Source organism: Atheta coriaria, unplaced genomic scaffold (genome assembly GCF_025399875.1).
Source record: "Atheta coriaria isolate IRGN ID8LTWV9N9 unplaced genomic scaffold, Caltech_Dcor_3.1 hic_scaffold_9_pilon, whole genome shotgun sequence".
Classification (NCBI taxonomy): domain Eukaryota; kingdom Metazoa; phylum Arthropoda; class Insecta; order Coleoptera; family Staphylinidae; genus Dalotia; species Dalotia coriaria.
The window spans coordinates 2,939,842-2,959,515 of record NW_027045451.1 but is presented as its reverse complement, the minus strand read 5'-3'; the positions used below and the strand labels follow the sequence as shown (position 1 = coordinate 2,959,515).

The window sequence follows — 19,674 nt, the reverse complement described above, 5'->3', positions numbered from 1 at the left end:
GTTACGTTTCGGTCTCTGTGAAGTGAAATGGAAAAAAATGCGAGTGCGTCGTGCGATTGTAATTCACGCGCGACACGCTGTTTACAAACGCTGCGGATTTAAATTTCCATAATTATTTATAAACACGCTCGGCGCGACGCGTGCTACGCGCTGTAATCGGTGCGAGGTACATAAATAAACGCCACGGTGAGGTGGAAGTGAGCGTAAGAACAATGCATGCAGGAGGTCACGCTTCTAGTTCCTCACTTTTATATCAGTGCGTTAGTTGGATCGCAGAAGACGTGTTTAGTGCAGTGTAGTGCCATCTGGTGGTTTACTGTGGAAATATTTATTTATTTACACAGCAAGGACGTTGATAACCGAGGTAAATAAATATTTTAAATTTTATCCGAAGGAAAGTTAAATAAAATTGACATTAAACTAACATTTAACTGCCTAGGTAATAAACCTGCATTTTAATTGAAGTTTTATAAGAATTTCGAGCCATGCGTGACGATATTCAGTAAATTTAAACTAAAAATTCAATTTTTATATGTGCATGTATGTAAATTCATGAAAAACTTTTATATGCAGTTCCGTTTAGAAACTATTAGATTATTGCACAAAGAAAACTTCCGAAACAATGCACAGCGCATATTTCCGACATAAATTTTCATAAAATTTAATATTTCACATACTACGAGTACGGTTACGTGTAAATTGATGCAACCTTTAATAATTAAACCTGATTTAAATAGAATGTATCCCTTTTGATTATTGTTAAATTTTCCCAGATGGCACAAAGTGATAGAACGTATAATATGCGTTCCCCTTCTGCGCCCTAGTCGCGATCAATTTTCATTGCGCACAGCTTGCTCCTCGTGCGTGCAATATGTTTATATTACGACTGAATTTCACCAGTAAACGCAAACGTAAACGCGTGCAAGTTGTACTCTTGTGAGGGCTGCCAGCGGGCGAAATTGATGTTAAGTGTTTCGCACGTTTATCGCGCAGGGTCGACACCGTCAACGCACTCAATTAACGTGTAACTAACTGTAACTAACTCAACGACACCATGGTAATATTAAGCTGTAGGCATAACATTAACTTGAATAAATAAACAAATTGTTTTGGTGGAGGCGCCGGGCACCACAAAGATAAAATCAATAGAAAATACAAACTTTAAGGTTAATTTAAATTGAATTTATAAATTATTAAATGTAATGAATAATAATTAATAATGTAAATTGCATATAAAGCTTTTGTAGTTTAAAATCTTTAGAAATCCAAAGTTCAACGTTTGTCAAGTTTCGTTTATATATAATTCACGTCCTGAGACTTGCACCATTCAATTGTCAAGTTGACCTCAACTATACAAGTTTTAATTTTATAACACCAAGCCAAAATATTGAATAGAAGCAGTGTTGTCATGTTGCTATACGCAATAACGTCAGAATAGACGAAAACATACTCCATTCATTTTTTATATCGATTGAATATTATCGCAAATCGCAAGATACACACAAAAAACGGTGATGGCACAAAGCGGACGATAATAAGAGATAATAAGGGTAACGACGTGAATGTAAATGTGAAACGAGCATGAAACCAGCATAGACAAAGCTGCCAATCGCGTAATTTGATGAAACGCTTGTGGGGGATGTGCAACAAATATGAGAACGGGAATTATTTACGGGGGTGTAGAAATGAAATGTTGAACGCGTTTGTGCCGAGGTAATTCGTTTCGTGGTGACAGCCTAACGCCACGGACACTGTTCTATTAAATCCATGTTCAAACGTCCGTCAAAATTGCTTTTGGAATATTTTTGATGTAAAAGGTGTTATTACAGCACAAATTGGTTTAATTAGCGTTTAATTTGTTCAAATTTTGATCAAATAATTAAAGCATGTTTATGAAATGCGTATAATTAATATTCCAGCGTGATATTTGCATAATTATGCATAAATATGCAAATAATGTGTTGAAATTTATTATTTTTCAAGTATTATGCTGTTTATCATGTTAGGGGCATCAATAAACTGCACGTGACATCAAATAAATTGTTTACCACTTTGATTCAAATTGAAAATCTATTATTCAGCCACGATTATAATTGCTTTATCGGCGTATCTAATCAAAAACAATTCAATTCGTTGTGTGCGATACTGCGTTGTTTCCAATTCGTCGATTTTGGTGCAAATATCAATACGATTCATTTCGTTTTGAAATTACCTTTTCCGGGACAAATTATAGCAGAATAATAATTCTCGAAACAATTGAAGCGGTAAAACTGGCGCGCATTGTTTGCAACTGTGTCCGCGAAGTCCGTTGCGATGCGTCGGCCCAGAATTAATTAGAAACTCGAGCGGAAAGCTCTCGCCCACACGAAAGGAACGCATTCCGACGACAATACTCGTTGCAATTAATTAAAACAATTTAAATGAGGACGGCTACACGACAAGCGCGTCCAATCCTTTCCAGGGGCGATGTTTTCGCATCGTAAAACAATTCAGGCGAGAGATTATGCGAATTGTAGGTGTATTGTTATTACGCAATTCTGTAAACAGGGTTTAAGCGTTTAATAACATTCGAATTGAGTGATGAGGGTGAACATGCCAGAGATTATCCCAAGGATAAAATGTTTTTTGTGTTAAAAATGTAAAAAACATAAAAACTTGTTGGTTGCATAATAAAACGCAGTTTTTCTTTCTCCAAGACGTCTATCATGTAAACATAAGATGCATATTCTTGCGCCTGACATTTTCAAGCATCCACTTGAATGGAAAAGCGGATATAACAAATATACAGCGTGGTTTTTTAATAAATAAAAAGTAAAGCCGCCGCAATATTTTTCTGACGCTCAGCGAAAATGGCAAATATCGGTTAAAGAAGCCTCGACGTTTATCTTCTACGCACTTCGATGTATTCCAATTATTATCCTGATAGCTCGCAGCATGCATATTGAGTGTTTTTGAGCGCACACATTTCCATCGCGAACAGCTCCCGAAGGGATGGTTATTTCGTGTGTGGGTGAATGGCTTTTTAAAATCATCTTGTTTATGTGTGCGTAGTCGTCCGTGCAAAGCGGGGTGTCAATTTGCATTGTGTGCGATTCCATTGTAAAAACCTATCGGACTAGGTAATTTATTTGGACAAAAAGCGTCCGCTTGACGAAAATATGGTCCACCAACACCGCGCGTGTGGTAAATTTCGTCGTAAATTTTAAACGACATGCCGACGTGGCAAACCGTTTGCTTGTAGGGTAAGCAGACACTTTTATTTGGTGAATATAACGCCCAGAGGTGATTACAAGCTTCGTTAATTTTGTAAACCTAACGAGAGAGCAAACGTGCTGATTAAATGATATTAATATGCGTGTAATATACATTAAATGTGTAATTGGTTGCATACTATGTAATTATAACCGCTATTAACGGTTAACTAAGCTCTAACCCTGCTCAAAGTTGTTGTTTTGTATTTTTTTATTGTTTTAAGAGTTTATTTTCGTAAATTTAAAGATTATTATGTATGTAATGTACATTAAATGTGTAATTGGTTGCATACTATATTATTATAGGCGCTATTAACGGTAAATCAAACTCTAACATAACTTTTAGTCATTTTTTATTGTTTTAAAAGTCTTTCTTAGTAAATTTAAAGATAAATTGAATCATTTACAAGTAAATTTTCACCAAACAATAAAACACAGTTAAACTTGTCAATTGGATTGCAAACTTTTTGTGTTATCAGCAGAAAATGTACCACTGGACATTGTTCCAAGTTTAATAATGCAATCCCGGCAAAAGATAGAGAAAAACCCCAGCACATATTTTCAATTTTCCATTCACGTTTCCTCCCTTTCAACTGTTAAGTGTAATCTAATTCTAAAACAGTTTTTGCTGTCATGATACTGACGAGCCATACATCCCTCCCGGGTGGATAGCAATTTAGCAGGTAGTATACCGCCCGCAGAGAATGCTCTCCTGCTAAAACAGCAGGCCCACTAACGAGCGAGTCCATTGTACACATATTTTTAGAAGGCGCTGGCGTTCGTGGGCGAAACTTGGTTAGCTTCGCCAGCCCGCCGGGGCTTTTAATAAACATTAATTGTTCGCCCCGGTCGTCGGTCGTGTTTTTCCGGTCGGCTGGCTGTGGATCGAGCCGAAGAAGAGTCTAATATTAACGACACGATATCTCTATTGAACCCATGTTTCTATTAAGTGTACAAGGCGGCCGTCTATCGCTCCAACACCCCTGCGGATTGTGGTGTTGGAATAATCCATATTGTATAAATATATTCATTCGCAGCATGAGATGACAGCAAACACGACGGATATTGTGACAATATTAACACTGGAGTAAAATTTTTAGATTTTTTTATTTTATAATAAAAAAATAATTGTTTTTAATCAAACAACATCATACATGATAAAACAGATGTTAAATCAATAAATTTATTCATTTGGTAACTGGTTCATGCTTCATGGTAATCGAAGTCAATATTTATTTGGAAAATTATTATCGATTATTCGCCGTAGCGAAAAGTCAACCTTGGAGCCAAGTCAAAATAGATGTTTGGCGGCGTATGCGTGTATTTGTACATGTGTGTCAGTTAAATAATGAACGAGCTGCCCTCGTTTCAACTCGCGAATTGTGAAGTTCCGCCGCAATGGGCCGCGTGGCAGCAAATATGCCGCATGGGATTTATGCAAATAATCCCCGCCACATCGCGCCTACCCTCGCTCGCCGAGTGTGCATAAAGTTTAACCAGCTAATTACATGTGTTCTTAATGTGTACATAATATCGCTTGCTATACGCGAATTGAATGTAATTTATGTACACATATGTTAATATGAATGCAGTCGCACATCATTTACTACAATGTCCATAATTCCATGGGCATCATTAATTACAATTTCCACTAACTAACAACAACATTCACATTTAGTAACATTATTAGTATTAATATTGATAGTGTTTACATTATGGCGCAAATGGGAAATTTTCTACTCTATTAACTTAACTATTTGAAAATTGAATTTAATTTATTTATGTTGTTTACATGTTAAACATTTTTTTAATAAACACTGATAATAAAAATTATAGTGTTATCTATGCTCTCAGGGTGGTAAAGGTAAAGCAATTGCATTTAGTAACTACGAAGAATATTGTTGTTGAGGTTAAACCAGGACATCACCTTCATCTATGCAACATAATCAACTATGTAGATGTTAACCGCATAGAATCTATAGGCAATTTCCGTGAATTTCGCACACTAGGCAACCCAATATACCTACGAGTTTACTACTGTTAATATGTTCATCCTATCATTTGTGGCGGGTGCGCCCGTGGCACCTCGCCAAATAGTACAACTTTTACAATGCATTCTCGAAGGTGGAATGTCGAGTATAACATAACTCGCTAAGCCAATGTGTGCGCTGGTAGCTGCTAGAAAGCTATTGTTTTCTTAGCAACGCAAACTCGATACAGCACGGTGCAGTACATCTAGTTACTTAATTGGTAGTGCAATCGATATCAATTTCTATTTGAAGCGATGAAGCGAGTGAAACTGCACTTTTGTATATATATCCAGTTTTCAAGCGAATCAAACTTTGAATTTGCTTTCACTAATTTTTATTTCAGCGCCAATTCGAAAAGAATCCAATTACTTCGATGGCTTGGAGGCTTCAAGTATTTACTCCTGCTTTTAAAATCAACATGCTTTGTTCGAGTTTTCCAATTATTATTATTAAATCTCGCTACACCTTCAGCAATAAAAGTTCTTAGAAAAAGGAGAAATGAAATGTTTAAGGTATAATTAAATAGAAAATATTATAAACGTTTCTTTGTATTTCAAGTTCTCAGTTCGCTGAAAAGTTGATTTCTTTTATTTTTATTTTTTTCTTCTACTGTAGTTTAAGGTTCAATTGAATTCTGCATAAATCTGCGTTTGTAATGTGATTTTTTAATGCAAATTCTCATAAAAATCAAAACTTAAATCAAGAATTCCACTCGTAAATTGATCCTGTGAGAGTTATGTTTGCTAATAATGGTTTCTGTGTGTGCGTATCCCTAGCCTGCTCGAAAATACTTAGTCCTTAGAAGTCTGAGAGTACTTATAATCGTATTCTCTCAAAATTACGATTTTCACCTCAGTTCGAATTTCATTGCGTCGAGCCTGAACTCGAGTCCAGATTGCTTGTTACTGCCGCGCTTATAATTCTTACTGAAGGTAATATGAGTTGAATCCCTCCGGGCGGACTTTACATCTACTTAATTGTTTTTAATAACAGGGTTAGCGGCGTTGTTACGCGTCTTTTACCGCTTTAAATCTACACCTCAAGTACCTTTACTCGAGATGAGTTATGATTGCGTCGTTTTCACGTTTCATTGAGTTTTCAAGTTTGCCTGCGCACAAATTTAATATGAATTTGTTTGTGCACGAACACATATACAGATTGTTTCAATTTTCTTTATATGCATTTAATATTAATTGCATTTATTTACAGAATATGTAATTATTTTAATTATTTTATTTTGTTTATTTATTTTTTGCTTTAATTTTATTTTAATAAATTAGGGTTTAGTATATTAATTGTAGCAGTCTGTGACTGTGTATTTCTTCTGAAACGTGCACCACTATTTATTACGCACGAACAATTTTCAAACATTTTGAAAGTTTAGGTAAAGTTGGCCGAGCGATTCTATGCAAATGCGAACCACGACGAACAATGAATAAACTGCCAAAAAGGCTAAAACGAGCGTGACAAGAAAGCACGAGGAATGCGCAAACCGGAAGAAAGCAGAGCTGCGTCTTATGGCCTTAGCCACTCCTCATAACTTGGGCCCAAAGTGCTGCAGCGCTGCCGCGGTTGGGATTCAAAGCCGAGAGGAAGTTAAATCTAAAGAGACGGGGAAATTGAAAGCACCGCAAATAGTAGGCATTCGCGACTATCCATAAAATTATATTAGATTAAATAAAAATAGCAATGGAATTGAATCAAACTATTTGTAAACTGAGTACGACTGGAACCATTTGAGTAGATATTTATTGATTTTCTATCATACTCAAAGAATACAAGACAATCCCGGTAATGCAATGAAATAAGAGCAATGTTGGTTGCATTCAATTCTTAGATTTATATTTCATTGCAATGAATCAAATATAAAATCTTTACCATAAACGTGATGTTTCGGAGTTCTACTCTTTTCCCAACAAGGCGTATAAAAGAGCTTTGGGAAATGTTCAAGAAAGACGCGCGTTGCCCAGTTTGTGTGGTCGTGACGAAATCTCTTAATCCTTTGCGCAGCCTAAACTTTGCATCCAGTTTCGCTTGTACTTTGGTTTTCATCCACTAAGCGGCTCGTGCAAGCTCTTTTATTTCAACATTTCTTCCGCGTTTTCTCCTCGTTCTGATTGTATGCAAATAAATGAAATGTTCTGAGTTGGCGTTTAAACCCACGTCGAATTTCATGCTTCGTGAAGGACAAACTCAAAAACAACTTATAAATGACAAGTGTACCCGCATCTTAAATATTCTTTCTGTTTACAAAAAATCGCAATGAACAAAAGGTTTATGTCTCTAAGGATTGACGGTGCCATTCTAGGTATCGTAAGAAAATAGCCAGGAAATAAGAAAACTCATTGCCCACTTATTTCACTCGTTTAACCCGTAATAGTTTTTCCAGTGTGTTTACCTTCCTGCGGGTTGTTGACGCAACGCACACCGTTCCCGGGCAGTAATAGCGCACGAAAAGTGTAATAACGTAAAGACTCACTTGTGATTGATGATTAGCCAAAGATGTCGAAGGGGAAGCGGCTGCTGCGGCGGCGGATGTGTACGATTGCGCTGAAGAAGAGGCGGCCGCTGCGCTGGCGGCGTGGGGCTGGTGAGAGGGTGATGTGTTACTACTGGAGGGATTCGATCTCTGTCGCAGTCGGGCTAGGGCGGTCCGCAGTCCCTCCGTTATAGAGCTCTCGCCGACCCCGCTGAAAAACAATAAAGCATTCTATTATATATAATTTAACAACCAATTTCAAACAGTCATCGATAGAGGTCGCCAGATAATACATCATCTGTCAAAATGATAAATTGGAGGTTATATCTTTTTCGGAAGAAAACTTTTTAAAAATCTGTTTGATATGCTATGGAAGTTTGGTAAAAGTTTTCTTTTCTTAGAATAGGCAACACTTTTTGTTTCTCGAACACTTCATTCTTTTTGAAGAGTCATGCCTTAACAAAGCTTTTTGTGAATATAGAAAAAAGAAACCTTTAAGCAACATGTCAAATTCGTCCACTAAACAAGACTCTCCAACAAAAAAAAAATCCAAAGGTCCTGTAGTCGATCCCAAGTGATATTCACCGACTAGACGTTTTCCTCGTTAAACGTACACTGCTCACGGTTGGGTAGTAAAAACAAATCACAAAAAGTGCAACACAAATATACCGAAACAGACTGGTGCTGATTCAGAGTGCAGAGACATCTTACGAATTTTACGAGATTGCGTAAAGCATCGAGATTTGAGATTGTGTGGCGAGTCCCAAACGTGACGAACGAAATTGCATCAAGCAAAGGGCGGCAAGCAGGAATGCAGCATGTAGAAGCAACGGAAACAAATTGCATTGAGTGCATGAACATTGTAGGGCCGTAGACAATAAGAGTGTGGAAGGAATGCTCTCGACATGAAACGTAGCGGATAAGCATCTTAATCCCTATTTTCAATAAAAGCGAAGGGTATGCACAGTCTGCACATACAAATGTCTGTCTGCTCCTAGTGGAGTATACCAATTGCATTGTCCTTTGTCCTTTGGCGTGGTTATCTTCATCTAGATCTTGATGTACTTTTACAGCATTGAATAGGCACACTTAGACACTCATTTATCTTTAGTGAATCTTTCAGTGTTGCTTTAAGCTGATAATCTAGTATTCAATTAATTGATAAGTAAATTAAACCATTTTTAATTATTCGAATGGAAAATCATTTTACTAAAGTTGGAGAAATTCTCCTTTTTATCAAGTTAAACTAAATTTGTTTTAATTTTTATTTTATTGCTTTTCTTATGGTCCTCTTGGATTCAATTACAAATTTCTTGAATAGCTGGCAATTATAACCAAGAAACCAAGTTAATCTGCAATATTTAAGGTTATGAACCTTTCCTAAACTTTACCACTTTCCTTCTCAATAAAAGTACCAAAAATAAATTAAAAAATACTTTAACCTTATCAAGGCAACTCAAAATCATTAAGATTCTAGATTAAGATCCCCGAGTATTGACGAGCGGATGTGCTGGAGGCCTGCAGATGAAGGCTGTTGATAAAGTGGAAAGCAACACAGTATCGCCCACGCTTCCTACGTCAACGTGGAACTCTTTAACGTCACTGAAGCAAATAAGTCATTAGCAGGCGTGGAACGTGTGTGTTCGCAAGTTGCGCTTTCGCATTCGGCAAGAAGCCATTCAAGCCAAACATTCCTAACCTAAATAAGCCAAGTATCTAAGCAGGCATACACATTTAAGTTAATAACGCAGTCGAGTGTGAACCAAGGAGAGCAAACGCAAGTGAGCAACGTCCCTACTCGTGTGCTGTTTGTCATCAATAGCTTCAGAGTACTCAACTCGACACTGTGACTTCGCAAAGACGCATATTATGCACAAGGCGGTTCTACTTCTGAGTTAGTTAAAGAGATATGCATAATGGAAGGTAGAAAGCAGGCGACAGCAAACATGTTGAAAACCTTAGCAAATACCAAGTTTCAGTGTGACGTTTTCCACTTGTATATCGAATTTAACATTAAACCCACCGGAACATGATGGCCCAGGAGGCCCACAAGCTGAGTGTGGCCATTGTGAAAACGCATACGCGACAAGCGTGAGGCAATCGATAAACAATTTCAACCGTCCCCACCATCTCCCTCCTCCTTCTCAATTGAAGCTAATCGAGTGACAAAATGCCTCGTTTATTTTTATTTGCGTCGCCCTGATCAAACACTCCAAACAGTTAAAAATTTACGAGGATTGAATAAAACGACACCCTATACATCAACCTAAAGCATGGTATAAGTAATTATTTGTTGGTTAAACCGAAGAATTCCCGATTGTTACATGCAAATTACAACCTATTAACAACTATAGGAAAATAGGATATTTATAGAGAAATATTATGTTGTAAACATGATAAATTGCTGTGTTGCCTGACTTCTATACACAATAACAACATTAGTGACAAGCCTTTGAGAACAGAATCATATTTTACTTACAAGCATAAATTTACGCTCGGAACAACAATGAAATTACTGCTGAATACATAATACGCATTGTTATTTATTGCTTTTCAATATTATAATTAATTTAATTAAATGGTAGAATCACATGTAGGTGTTGATAATAATAACATCCATCCATATTTCATAAATTAAATTATTTCATAAATTATGTTAGATATAAATGGATCTATTTTAGTAAAAAAGCTCTATCATTAGAAGTTCAAGTAAATAATTTATAAGTCTAACAACATGAATAAAGTTGTTTCGTCGTTTTACACATAATACAGCAAAAAATTATGAGAAAAACCGCGCGAATGTAAAAAAGATGATAAATGCAACAAATTGCGCAAGTTAAAAACAAGCTTAAAAACCTGCAGCATAATTAATGAGCGGTATTAAACAAATGAGAGTTCGTAAAAATGAGAAACTCATTAAATAATTGGAAACACGAGTAAGTTTCTTTTGAATACACGTGCCCTCAAAGAAAATTACCTTTGTTAACATTATTCATGTTGATATTTGTAGTTGTGAATTCTAATTTATGACTTGTAATAAATATAATAATCCCGGTGTCATTATACGTAATAATTTTGCGTTCGTAGATTTTTATGGTACATTTGGGTGAATTGTGCGCAATTCTGCACAACTACCATGTATTGAAATGATCGAAATCCAGTCGTGTTCAATTCACCGCTGTGTTGGAGCCTACCATGTAAAAGTTAGCCTCTTGTTGGTTGTGCGAGTTGTGTAGTGCATCGAATTTCAGCGAGCGCTGCGATTTAAATGGAAATTTTTCCTTTATAGTATACCGAGTGAAGTATGATGCCGAACACAACTTGAACCTTCGCACGCGAATATCTATATTATTTGTATGTCTGTTGGGTTTTTGCTACGCTCGTTTGTATTTGTTGTTTTTTTGAACAAAAGGAAAATCTGCTTTGTTTTGTTTACTGTATTGCGAATTCTGGTTATCGAGGCTACAATATTTCGCAACATTCAATTGAACTCATTTATTCCACGAGTTTTTTTGTTGCTGGTTGCAAAAAATAATAGTTTTTACATTCATTTTACAGTTGTCAATGCATACAGTGTTACTTTATCGGAAAACAATATATTTTTTTCATTATTTGTACTTTTTTCAATCAAATAAATATTTTATACAATAGAATGTATTTATCTTTTCTATTTAATATCAATTAAGGATGAATTAAATTGAAAAACAACATTCCATCAAAATCAAATTTATTTCCTGTTGTTTTATGCATCAATAAATTTAATAACATAAAAATGTTGTAAACATTATTTAAACCTTTTGTAGAATTTACAATTGTGTGAATTGTAAAAATGCAGAATAACAAATTTCTAAAGTGCTTCTCATTTTATATTTTCACAACAAACGCAAAAATATTGCGTTATTATTAAAACCAAATATATGCTAACCTAATAGCCAAAAAATCAAATTTGAATACAATATTCACCCATTTAGACATTGAATAATTTATCAAACTTCAACTTTGCTTAAAAAATCCAACACATGATATGATGTGTGATGTGTATCATACGCTTGACGAGCACAAAATTGCTCGCTTTTATTTATGCATTTGCCAAGCTGAAACACTGTTTCGAATCTGCATTCATCCCGGTCGCCGGCGAACATGACACTTTCATCTTTCAACTTTCAACTTCCAACTTTGCCGAATAATGCATAATAAACTAGAGGCGTGTTATAAACGATTTTGGCTGTCAGAGTCGGCCGTGAAATGTGCGCAAAACAAAGAAAAGCCCCATATTATATTTATCATCCAGATTCTCCGAAGCACCACGAATAGACCAAAGTAGTTCGAAATCCCAACTGCGCTTTCTTGGAATTTCTTTATTCGCTGCGCGAATGCAAATGTAAACATAAAACATTGGCAACAAGAAGCGTATCAAGAAAACTGAAAAATGCGAACACTAATATAATACTTTACGGAGTTTTTCGCATTGTCGGCGGTCCCCAGCACGTAAGAGATGTGTGCAATTTGTGCATACGCAAATAGCCAGCCGGGTAAACATGGAAGCAATAAAGAATAGATGAATCTGAATATAAGACGTCGGGTGTAAGCGTAACTGTTACGTTAATAATTCACTTTTGAATACATTCACGTTTCCTTTGCTTAATAATTTCGGTTTCATATTGTAAGCGGATGAAAAATGTGATCGTCAACTCCGGCTTTAACATAAATATACGAATATATTCGGTATGTAAAGTTGTCAGATTAAAATATGGCCGTATATTTTTCAGTTATTTGTGAATTTTATGACAGAAAGAATTTTCGCAGAAATGTATAAACATGCCACAGCTGCATGTGAAATTTAATTGCGCCGAAGACCTTTTAGCGCGTGCCGAAACTTAAATTGAATTCGAAAGAAGCGAAAATATCCAATATCGCCAACACTCACCGGCGGTTTCGCCGAATTGGCGATGAAAAGCCACAGCGAAAACCGATTAAAACCGATAGAGAGTTTCACAGTTTGGCGCACCGCAAACAGAATTGGGAAAACAGTTCTAGTGCGGTTGGAATACAAACAAACCGAAGAATTTATATTCAAACTGAAATAAATTTCAATGTAAACTTTGCCACAGTTTGATTATAAAATAACATATATAAACGATAAATAAATGCCTGTCGTCCCGCTGAGCGTCGCACGATTTGGGAATACGCCAAACGCCGGAAAACAGCCAATCGAACATCGAACACATGGCGAATCGGAAAAAAGGTGACGCAAGACCCAAGGGACTACTCACCCGGTTTGAAGTACGATGAATTTCTTGTCGCTGTCGTCGGCATTGTTCTCACGCGGTGAGCACTTTTTGATTTCGAATACCGTATAGAACTTCGTCTTAGCAAATTTAAAGAAACCACGTTACCAAAACAAAAAAGAAAAACGCAAAAATTGCAACAAAAAATGTAAAATTTTCCTCCGTTCAAATTTATCCCATGAAATGTGTCTCGTGTAAAATTTCGGGCGTGAATCTGACAGACAAGAGTTCACTAGACGAGGCGCTCAAGTGACACACATAGAAAACACGTAAACACCCCGTTTTCACCACGTTTCCACCCGCCAGTCAGTCAGTAGTCATTCAAATGATAATTGGAAATAAATCCGTCACGTGTGCGTTAAGTTTATTTCGATATTTTTCTTTGTATCCAAACTAATGATATTAACGTAATTATTAATTAGTAATTATATAGTTATATTGTTAAACATTTAAAGGGTAAAACTTAATGCTTGGTATCAAAATATTTTGAGTTTGTACGGTTTGGTTTTAATTGATAACTGTGGCTAATAGGTTAGTGAAGATGTGTTTATTGGTGCGTTACGATTTTGTTTCACATTTCTCTCTGTCTATGAGTTGCGGTCGTGCGTCGGGAACATTGCTGCGCGTTGTGGAGGCAACCCTGCGGTGTGCCCGACGTGTACTGGCGGCAGCAAACGGCGGCAGCGACCCCGAACACGTCGCCCGACGTACACAAACGCATGCGTATTACTCGCCGCCTCCGCCGCCACCGCCGCACACGACAATACCAATGCGTAACGCGAAAAAATTCACAACACCAACAGCGCCATCGCGACGCCGCCGCCGTAGTTCCGTATCGATCGCAACTTGTAACCTACCTACACCGAGTTCAACCAAAGTCGGTGGCGGGTGTGGAAAATTTCGTCTCTCGTCGTGTTCGACATAATGTCAACGCGCTATCGCGTTCGTCCTGCTGAATCTAACTGGAATTTAAGTCCAGGATCACATCCAGTTCTTACCTCTCGCAATCATGCCATTCGAAACTGTTGAAGTTGAAGTAAAGCCGGTGAGTTGGCACAACAAGTTCTTTGTTTGTTTCGTGCTGTGCATTATATCAATGGGGTTTATGTTTGTAATAGAATCTACTAGCGCTCATTGTAGTGCGCTGCAGCGTCGTTTCTTGACACCGCGCGAACACAATGGGTCACTAGCAGACGTACAAGACTTGGACGCCGCCGTCAGGATGGGCAGCGCCTCCTCCAAGTTCAAGAAGTATTTGCAGAATGGCGACGAGTTTGCCGCGATGCAGATATATCAGAATTCGCCGGAGTTGAGGAAGAATCTCGATCCGAATCTCAGCTACGGTGATCATCATCATCACAATACGGCGCTTCATTATGCTGCCAAACATGGTAACACATACAAAACAATTTAGGTAAATGTAGAACTTTGTTTAACAATGTGTTGTAATGGTTATATAGGAATGAAACATCTACTACGAACATTTCTCAATGATCTCGGCGGAAATCCGAATAAACGTAACGCCGCGAACGAGACGGTCCTCCATTGTGCCTGCAACCTCAATCAAACGAAGAGCTTCAGCGCGCAGGAACGTCGCGCCGCCTGCGTGCAAATCGTTCTCTTCTGGAAAGGCGCCCCCATTTCCGGTAACAATGGCAGTAATGGCAACAATCGAGAGAAAGCTGATCTTGCTGCAACTGATCTCGACGGCAATACGCCTTTGCATTGTGCTGCTACGGCTGGTCTTAAACGTTGCGTGGAATTGTTGCTCACTCACAGCGCTCCGTTATTCAACGAAAACAATGACAAGCTAACACCATGTGACTTGGCTATGAAGGGTGCGCATCACGACATTGCGAGACTATTAGAAAGTCGAATGGTGTTTACCGAGAGTACTGGTGGAGGCGCCGGGGAAGATTCTATTAATGAGGATGAAAATTTAAACGAGCAAGAAATCTACAGTGGTCTTCGAAGCCAAGATTTACAGGAAGCCAAGGATCAATTGCTCGTGGACACGTCCGATATGCTCAAGATACCGCTTTTCACTGCCGAAGCCCTTTTGAGGGATAATGGTATTTAAATCGTAACTTAAACTGTAATGGAATTTATTATAATAATTTATTTCAGAATGGTCAAGAGAAATTTTATTAGAAAAATGGATGAAAGATCCCGTGCAATGTTGTCAGGAAGCCGGGGTCAAACCTCCTCCGTCGATTTCAATAGGTTGTGGCGACATGTCGCCGGAAAGTGTTCCTTCCGATGATAAAACAGATGTTCAACCGGAAATAATGGTACTATCTGTATATTGATACTAACTTATGCAGTTTTTATAACTTTGTTTCTATTTAAGTGCGAAATATGTTGTCTGAGCATAAGTAACTGGGACCAATCACTGCAAATGTCATGCCGGCATGCGTTCTGTGCACACTGCTGGGAGACATATCTTACGAACAAAATTCAAGATGGCGACGCGCATCACATTCTTTGCCCGGCATATCAGTGCCATATTTTGGTGCCAGTCGAACTGATCGAGAAATTCGTGCGACCTGCGATTGCCAAACGTTATTTACAATTCGATATCAAAGCGTTTGTTGAGAGTAACAAAACAATAAAATGGTGCCCAATGGCCGGTTGTGGAAGAGCAGTACGGTTACCGGAAGCAGAACATGTTAATGCTACACGTGGACGGTGTTTAAGCGGGAAACAACGTCAAGAAACATCTCATGCGGTTGATTGTGGCAATGCACACTTTTTCTGCTGGGAGTGCCTTGGTGATGCGCACGCACCATGTGGTTGCAATCAGTGGCAGGAGTGGCAGATGAAAATCGCTGAGGTTAAACCAGAGGAATTACAAGCGTCTTGCAGTGGAAGTGAAGAAGCCGCTAATTTGTTGTGGTTGGTTACCAATTCAAAACCGTGTCCGAATTGTAAAAGTCCCATTCAAAAGAACGAAGGTTGTAATCACATGAAGTGTTCTAAGGTATGTTCTTAGATTATATCTACTTAAAATATAACAAACCTTATGATGTATTATTATGTCTAGTGTAAATTTGACTTCTGTTGGGTATGCCAAGAATCCTGGAAACAACATAGTTCAGCCACCGGAGGTTATTTCCGCTGTAATCGTTTTGAGGCAACTCAGAAAGCAGATGAAAAGCAAGGTTGTCTTATAACTGAAGCAATGGATCGCAACAATCAAATGCAGGAAGTTTCGCGTTTCTTACATTTTTATATGCGCTACAAAAATCACGAAAACAGCCAGAAACTCGAAGAACCTTTGCTGGCAGGCGTGCGCCAAAAGATGGAGATATTAGCCTCAACTTTGGGTCTTAAACAGAGCACCAAATTCATTGAAGAAGGCATTCGGGAACTTCTCAAAGCTCGCCGCGTTCTATGCGGATCATATGTTTATGGTTATTACTTAGAAGATGATGGTTATAACAAAACCATTTTTGAATTTATGCAGGTAATAATAGTTTGAAAAAATAAGGTTTTAAAAAAAGTAACGTTTGTGGTTTTTAGAACGAGTTGGAAGAAATCACCGAGAAACTGAGTGAAATGATCGCGCGTCCATATTTGAAGACGCCGAAGGCTGTGATTATACAAACGACTGCGTTGGCGCGTCGGAAGCGCCACGAGTTCATTCGTGCCGTTGCACAGGGTTTAATTCCCCCGGAAACGCCACCCAATGAAAGAAAAAACAAAAAACGCAAATATTTAGATGTAATTATTTATAATTTTTATATTTTTTAATCAATTAACTTGATTTCTTTAAATTTAGATTGACTTAAGTCACACGAGTGCCTGGCTACGTGAACGTCAATGGCCAGAATATGATTCGGATACCGAAGAGGGTGACGTTGGAATCAACAATAGCCAATCATCTAATGGTAAATTGAATACCAGTAATTATTATTTTATTACTATCAACTATTTATATATGTTCAGATGATTACAACGTAGAATTGGTAATAGCACTCGAAATGTCCCGTCTACAAATGATCGAAGACCGTATGAAGCAACAACAAAATAAACAAAATCGTGAAGAACTTACCATCTCGCCAAAACCTTTCAACAAAGAACAAACTACTGACGATCAACTCAAACTCGCGATTCAACTATCTTTACAGGAAACGAATGACGCAAACGGCAACGCTAACGACAATGCCAACACAACTTATCAAAAAACAAATGCGGACTTGACTGTCGATTGTTTTCTGAAATCACTAGCAAATCATAAATTTGACCTGCGTAGTATTGGCAGCGATCACTGGGGTCGCAAAGAACGTGATACTTTACTCTTCAAACCATGCATTGGAAAAGAAGATGGCCGCTTTCGAATATCGGATATTCATGAACATGGATTCGGTTTACTAGACACAGATGATTACTACGAGGAGCAAGTGGATGATGTAAGCACTTTACGTAGATCACGATCTACAGGAGATTTATTTGTGCGTAGATCAAGTCGTACCAGGATCAGAATTAATAACGAACCACGTTATCATTTAGATTCTGACCATAGCAGTCAACATGATGATAAACCGGAAGATGTTGGTCGTCGGTTAGGAAAACCAAATGTGGGCAAGAGTAAACAACAAATACTCATGTCCAACATGCATCATCATACTGTGTTCTCAGAAGAAGAATATTATCAAGGACAAAGTTCAGTTGAAGATACAACTACTTCTGATTCTATCAATGTCGACATGGAGGTGTGTAACATTCTAGAGTCAGTTGATGAAGTCAATCAGGACTCCATGGAGAGTGGTGATCAGAAAGATGTTAAGACATATTCTGATGAAGAGTATAATCTTTATGTGAATCTGATCAAAAGTAAGGGCAAAAGTAAGACTGACGACGTATCCAGGGCGACGACCAGTAAACTTGCCAATGCCTTGAAGACTAAACTGTGTACCGCACATAATCTTCAAAAGACCAGCTATCTGACTCGTATTGCAGTGACCAAAAATATTGGATTGCTGCAAAATAAAAACGATGCCAATCAAAATGACATTGGGACGTTAACAGCTCAAAATGAATCAAACAAAAATCTAAGAATTAATATTAGCGAGAAGGATCGCAAAAAGGCCGGAAGTGGTACCAGTACATTGGAAACAGATAGTTCCAATGAATATGAATCAGAAACTGGTATACCCAAGTCACCCACATTGTATATTTCTGGCGTTTCAATATCACGAACTCCAGAACCAAAATCCCCTGGAATTTCGATTGTTGCTGGTAGGCAGTCGCGGTCGTCAAGCTTAAGTGTCCCTAGTAAACCCTTAACTGCTGCATTGAGTGTGTCCAGCACAAGTTTGATTGATACACCTTCATGTGTAACGATGGATCAAGGTGCTCCTCTCTCCAGTCCAGCCAAAACTAAAGAACCATCCACTCCTAGCTCCAACGGTACGGCTGCCAGCACCGGAAGTAAATCAAAAAGTGCTAGTGAACCAGAACGCGAACGTGAAATGTTTTGCTTTCCAAAATCATCGACTGATGGTGCCCTCAGCTCGGTACTTCATGTTCAGGAATCTAATCTGAGTTCCGATGATTTTCATGAAGCGTTGTTTCTGTTAGAACGTTCGCCAAAAACAAGAGATTCGTCTAAAAGACGCAAAAAATCGAAAAAGAAAGAAAAGGATATCAAAGACAAAACTGAGCCAGTGGAAACAAACGATGAAGAAGCCAGTTCTGCATTGTAAGCACACAAATTGCGTCTCGTTTAAACACGCAAAACGACAAGACTGTTTTTATATACTCGTACTACTCGTACCCTCATCATAGCCAAGATAACAGCAGCAACAGGAGAAGCCAAAACCAAAAACATGGTGGTTAATTTACCATACGATTATATGGAATATTTACAGCGAGCGTAGGAAGTTCTTACATTGACTATAAGCTCTGATATACTCGAAACTCAATACTCACTACTTTCTACTTAATCCCATCATTGATTTACATTTTATAGCCACAAATCAATAACCATTTATCTTATATAATCAATTTGCATCACATCACAGCCCCGTGTAACGGCAAACTATAACTTACCCAACTTATATATTTCATATTACTTTTAATCTTCTATGATCTCAATGTTGACAAAATGGTGACTGGGCTTTCACATTTTACTTTCAGCCTTGATCCACTTAATACTTTAGCACACCAGCAACACATCACTTATAATTCGTCACTAATTTTCTCTAAAAGTTATCAAAAACCATGTTAAACTCGTTAGCACAATGTACGAAAGTATTGAATTAAACATTTGTAAACATGATGGACGCGTAACGCGCCAATAACGACTTAAGCAGACTTAAGTAGACAATGATGCAAACTGTAGTTGTCGTGTGAAATTCACGTTTTTTAACAAACATTGCGGTGTATGATGTATTATATCTATTTTATACTTTGATATTTATATTGTATATGTATTATTATGAATATTGTATATGATTATTATTGATATTTTATTGCCAAAGACGAGAAAACGTATTATAAAATGGAATAAATATTATAAGACGAATCATTGTTTTTATTATTCAACACCCAGTATTCCTTGTACTAAGGAAGCAAAATTAAATATCATATTATCATATGACAGTTAAAGAGTGCCTTTATCG

The 19,674-nt window shown here is 37.6% G+C and overlaps 2 protein-coding genes across 2 annotated transcripts in view; one reads left to right on the top strand and one right to left on the bottom strand.

The window, feature by feature from the left end:
• The window catches only part of LOC135798518 (uncharacterized), a 28,303-nt gene extending 14,580 nt beyond the window's left edge, over positions 1-13,723 (bottom strand). The window contains 2 exon segments of the mRNA XM_065311378.1: positions 7,761-7,971; positions 13,034-13,723. The gene's annotated coding sequence lies outside the window, so the exon portion shown is untranslated.
• On the top strand, positions 306-19,577 carry LOC135798517 (ankyrin repeat and IBR domain-containing protein 1-like). The gene is made up of 10 exons (XM_065311377.1): positions 306-364; positions 13,852-14,093; positions 14,167-14,439; positions 14,509-15,120; positions 15,176-15,339; positions 15,399-16,028; positions 16,092-16,514; positions 16,571-16,771; positions 16,830-16,938; positions 16,997-19,577. The coding sequence occupies exons 3-10, from the start codon at positions 14,271-14,273 to the stop codon at positions 18,754-18,756; spliced, it is 4,068 nt and encodes a 1,355-aa protein (XP_065167449.1). The 5' UTR covers positions 306-364; positions 13,852-14,093; positions 14,167-14,270; the 3' UTR covers positions 18,757-19,577.
• Positions 19,578-19,674: the final 97 nt, after the last annotated feature.

What these genes read in the sequence shown, in the direction of transcription:
- LOC135798517 (XM_065311377.1), top strand. Translation starts at nt 14,271, where the DNA reads ATGGGCAGCGCCTCCTCCAAGTTCAAGAAGTATTTGCAGAATGGCGAC. An exon ending in AGCCCTTTTGAGGGATAATG is followed by an intron (nt 15,121 to 15,175) that starts GTATTTAAATCG and finishes AATTTATTTCAG; the next exon opens with AATGGTCAAGAGAAATTTTA. An exon ending in ATCACATGAAGTGTTCTAAG is followed by an intron (nt 16,029 to 16,091) that starts GTATGTTCTTAG and finishes TATTATGTCTAG; the next exon opens with TGTAAATTTGACTTCTGTTG.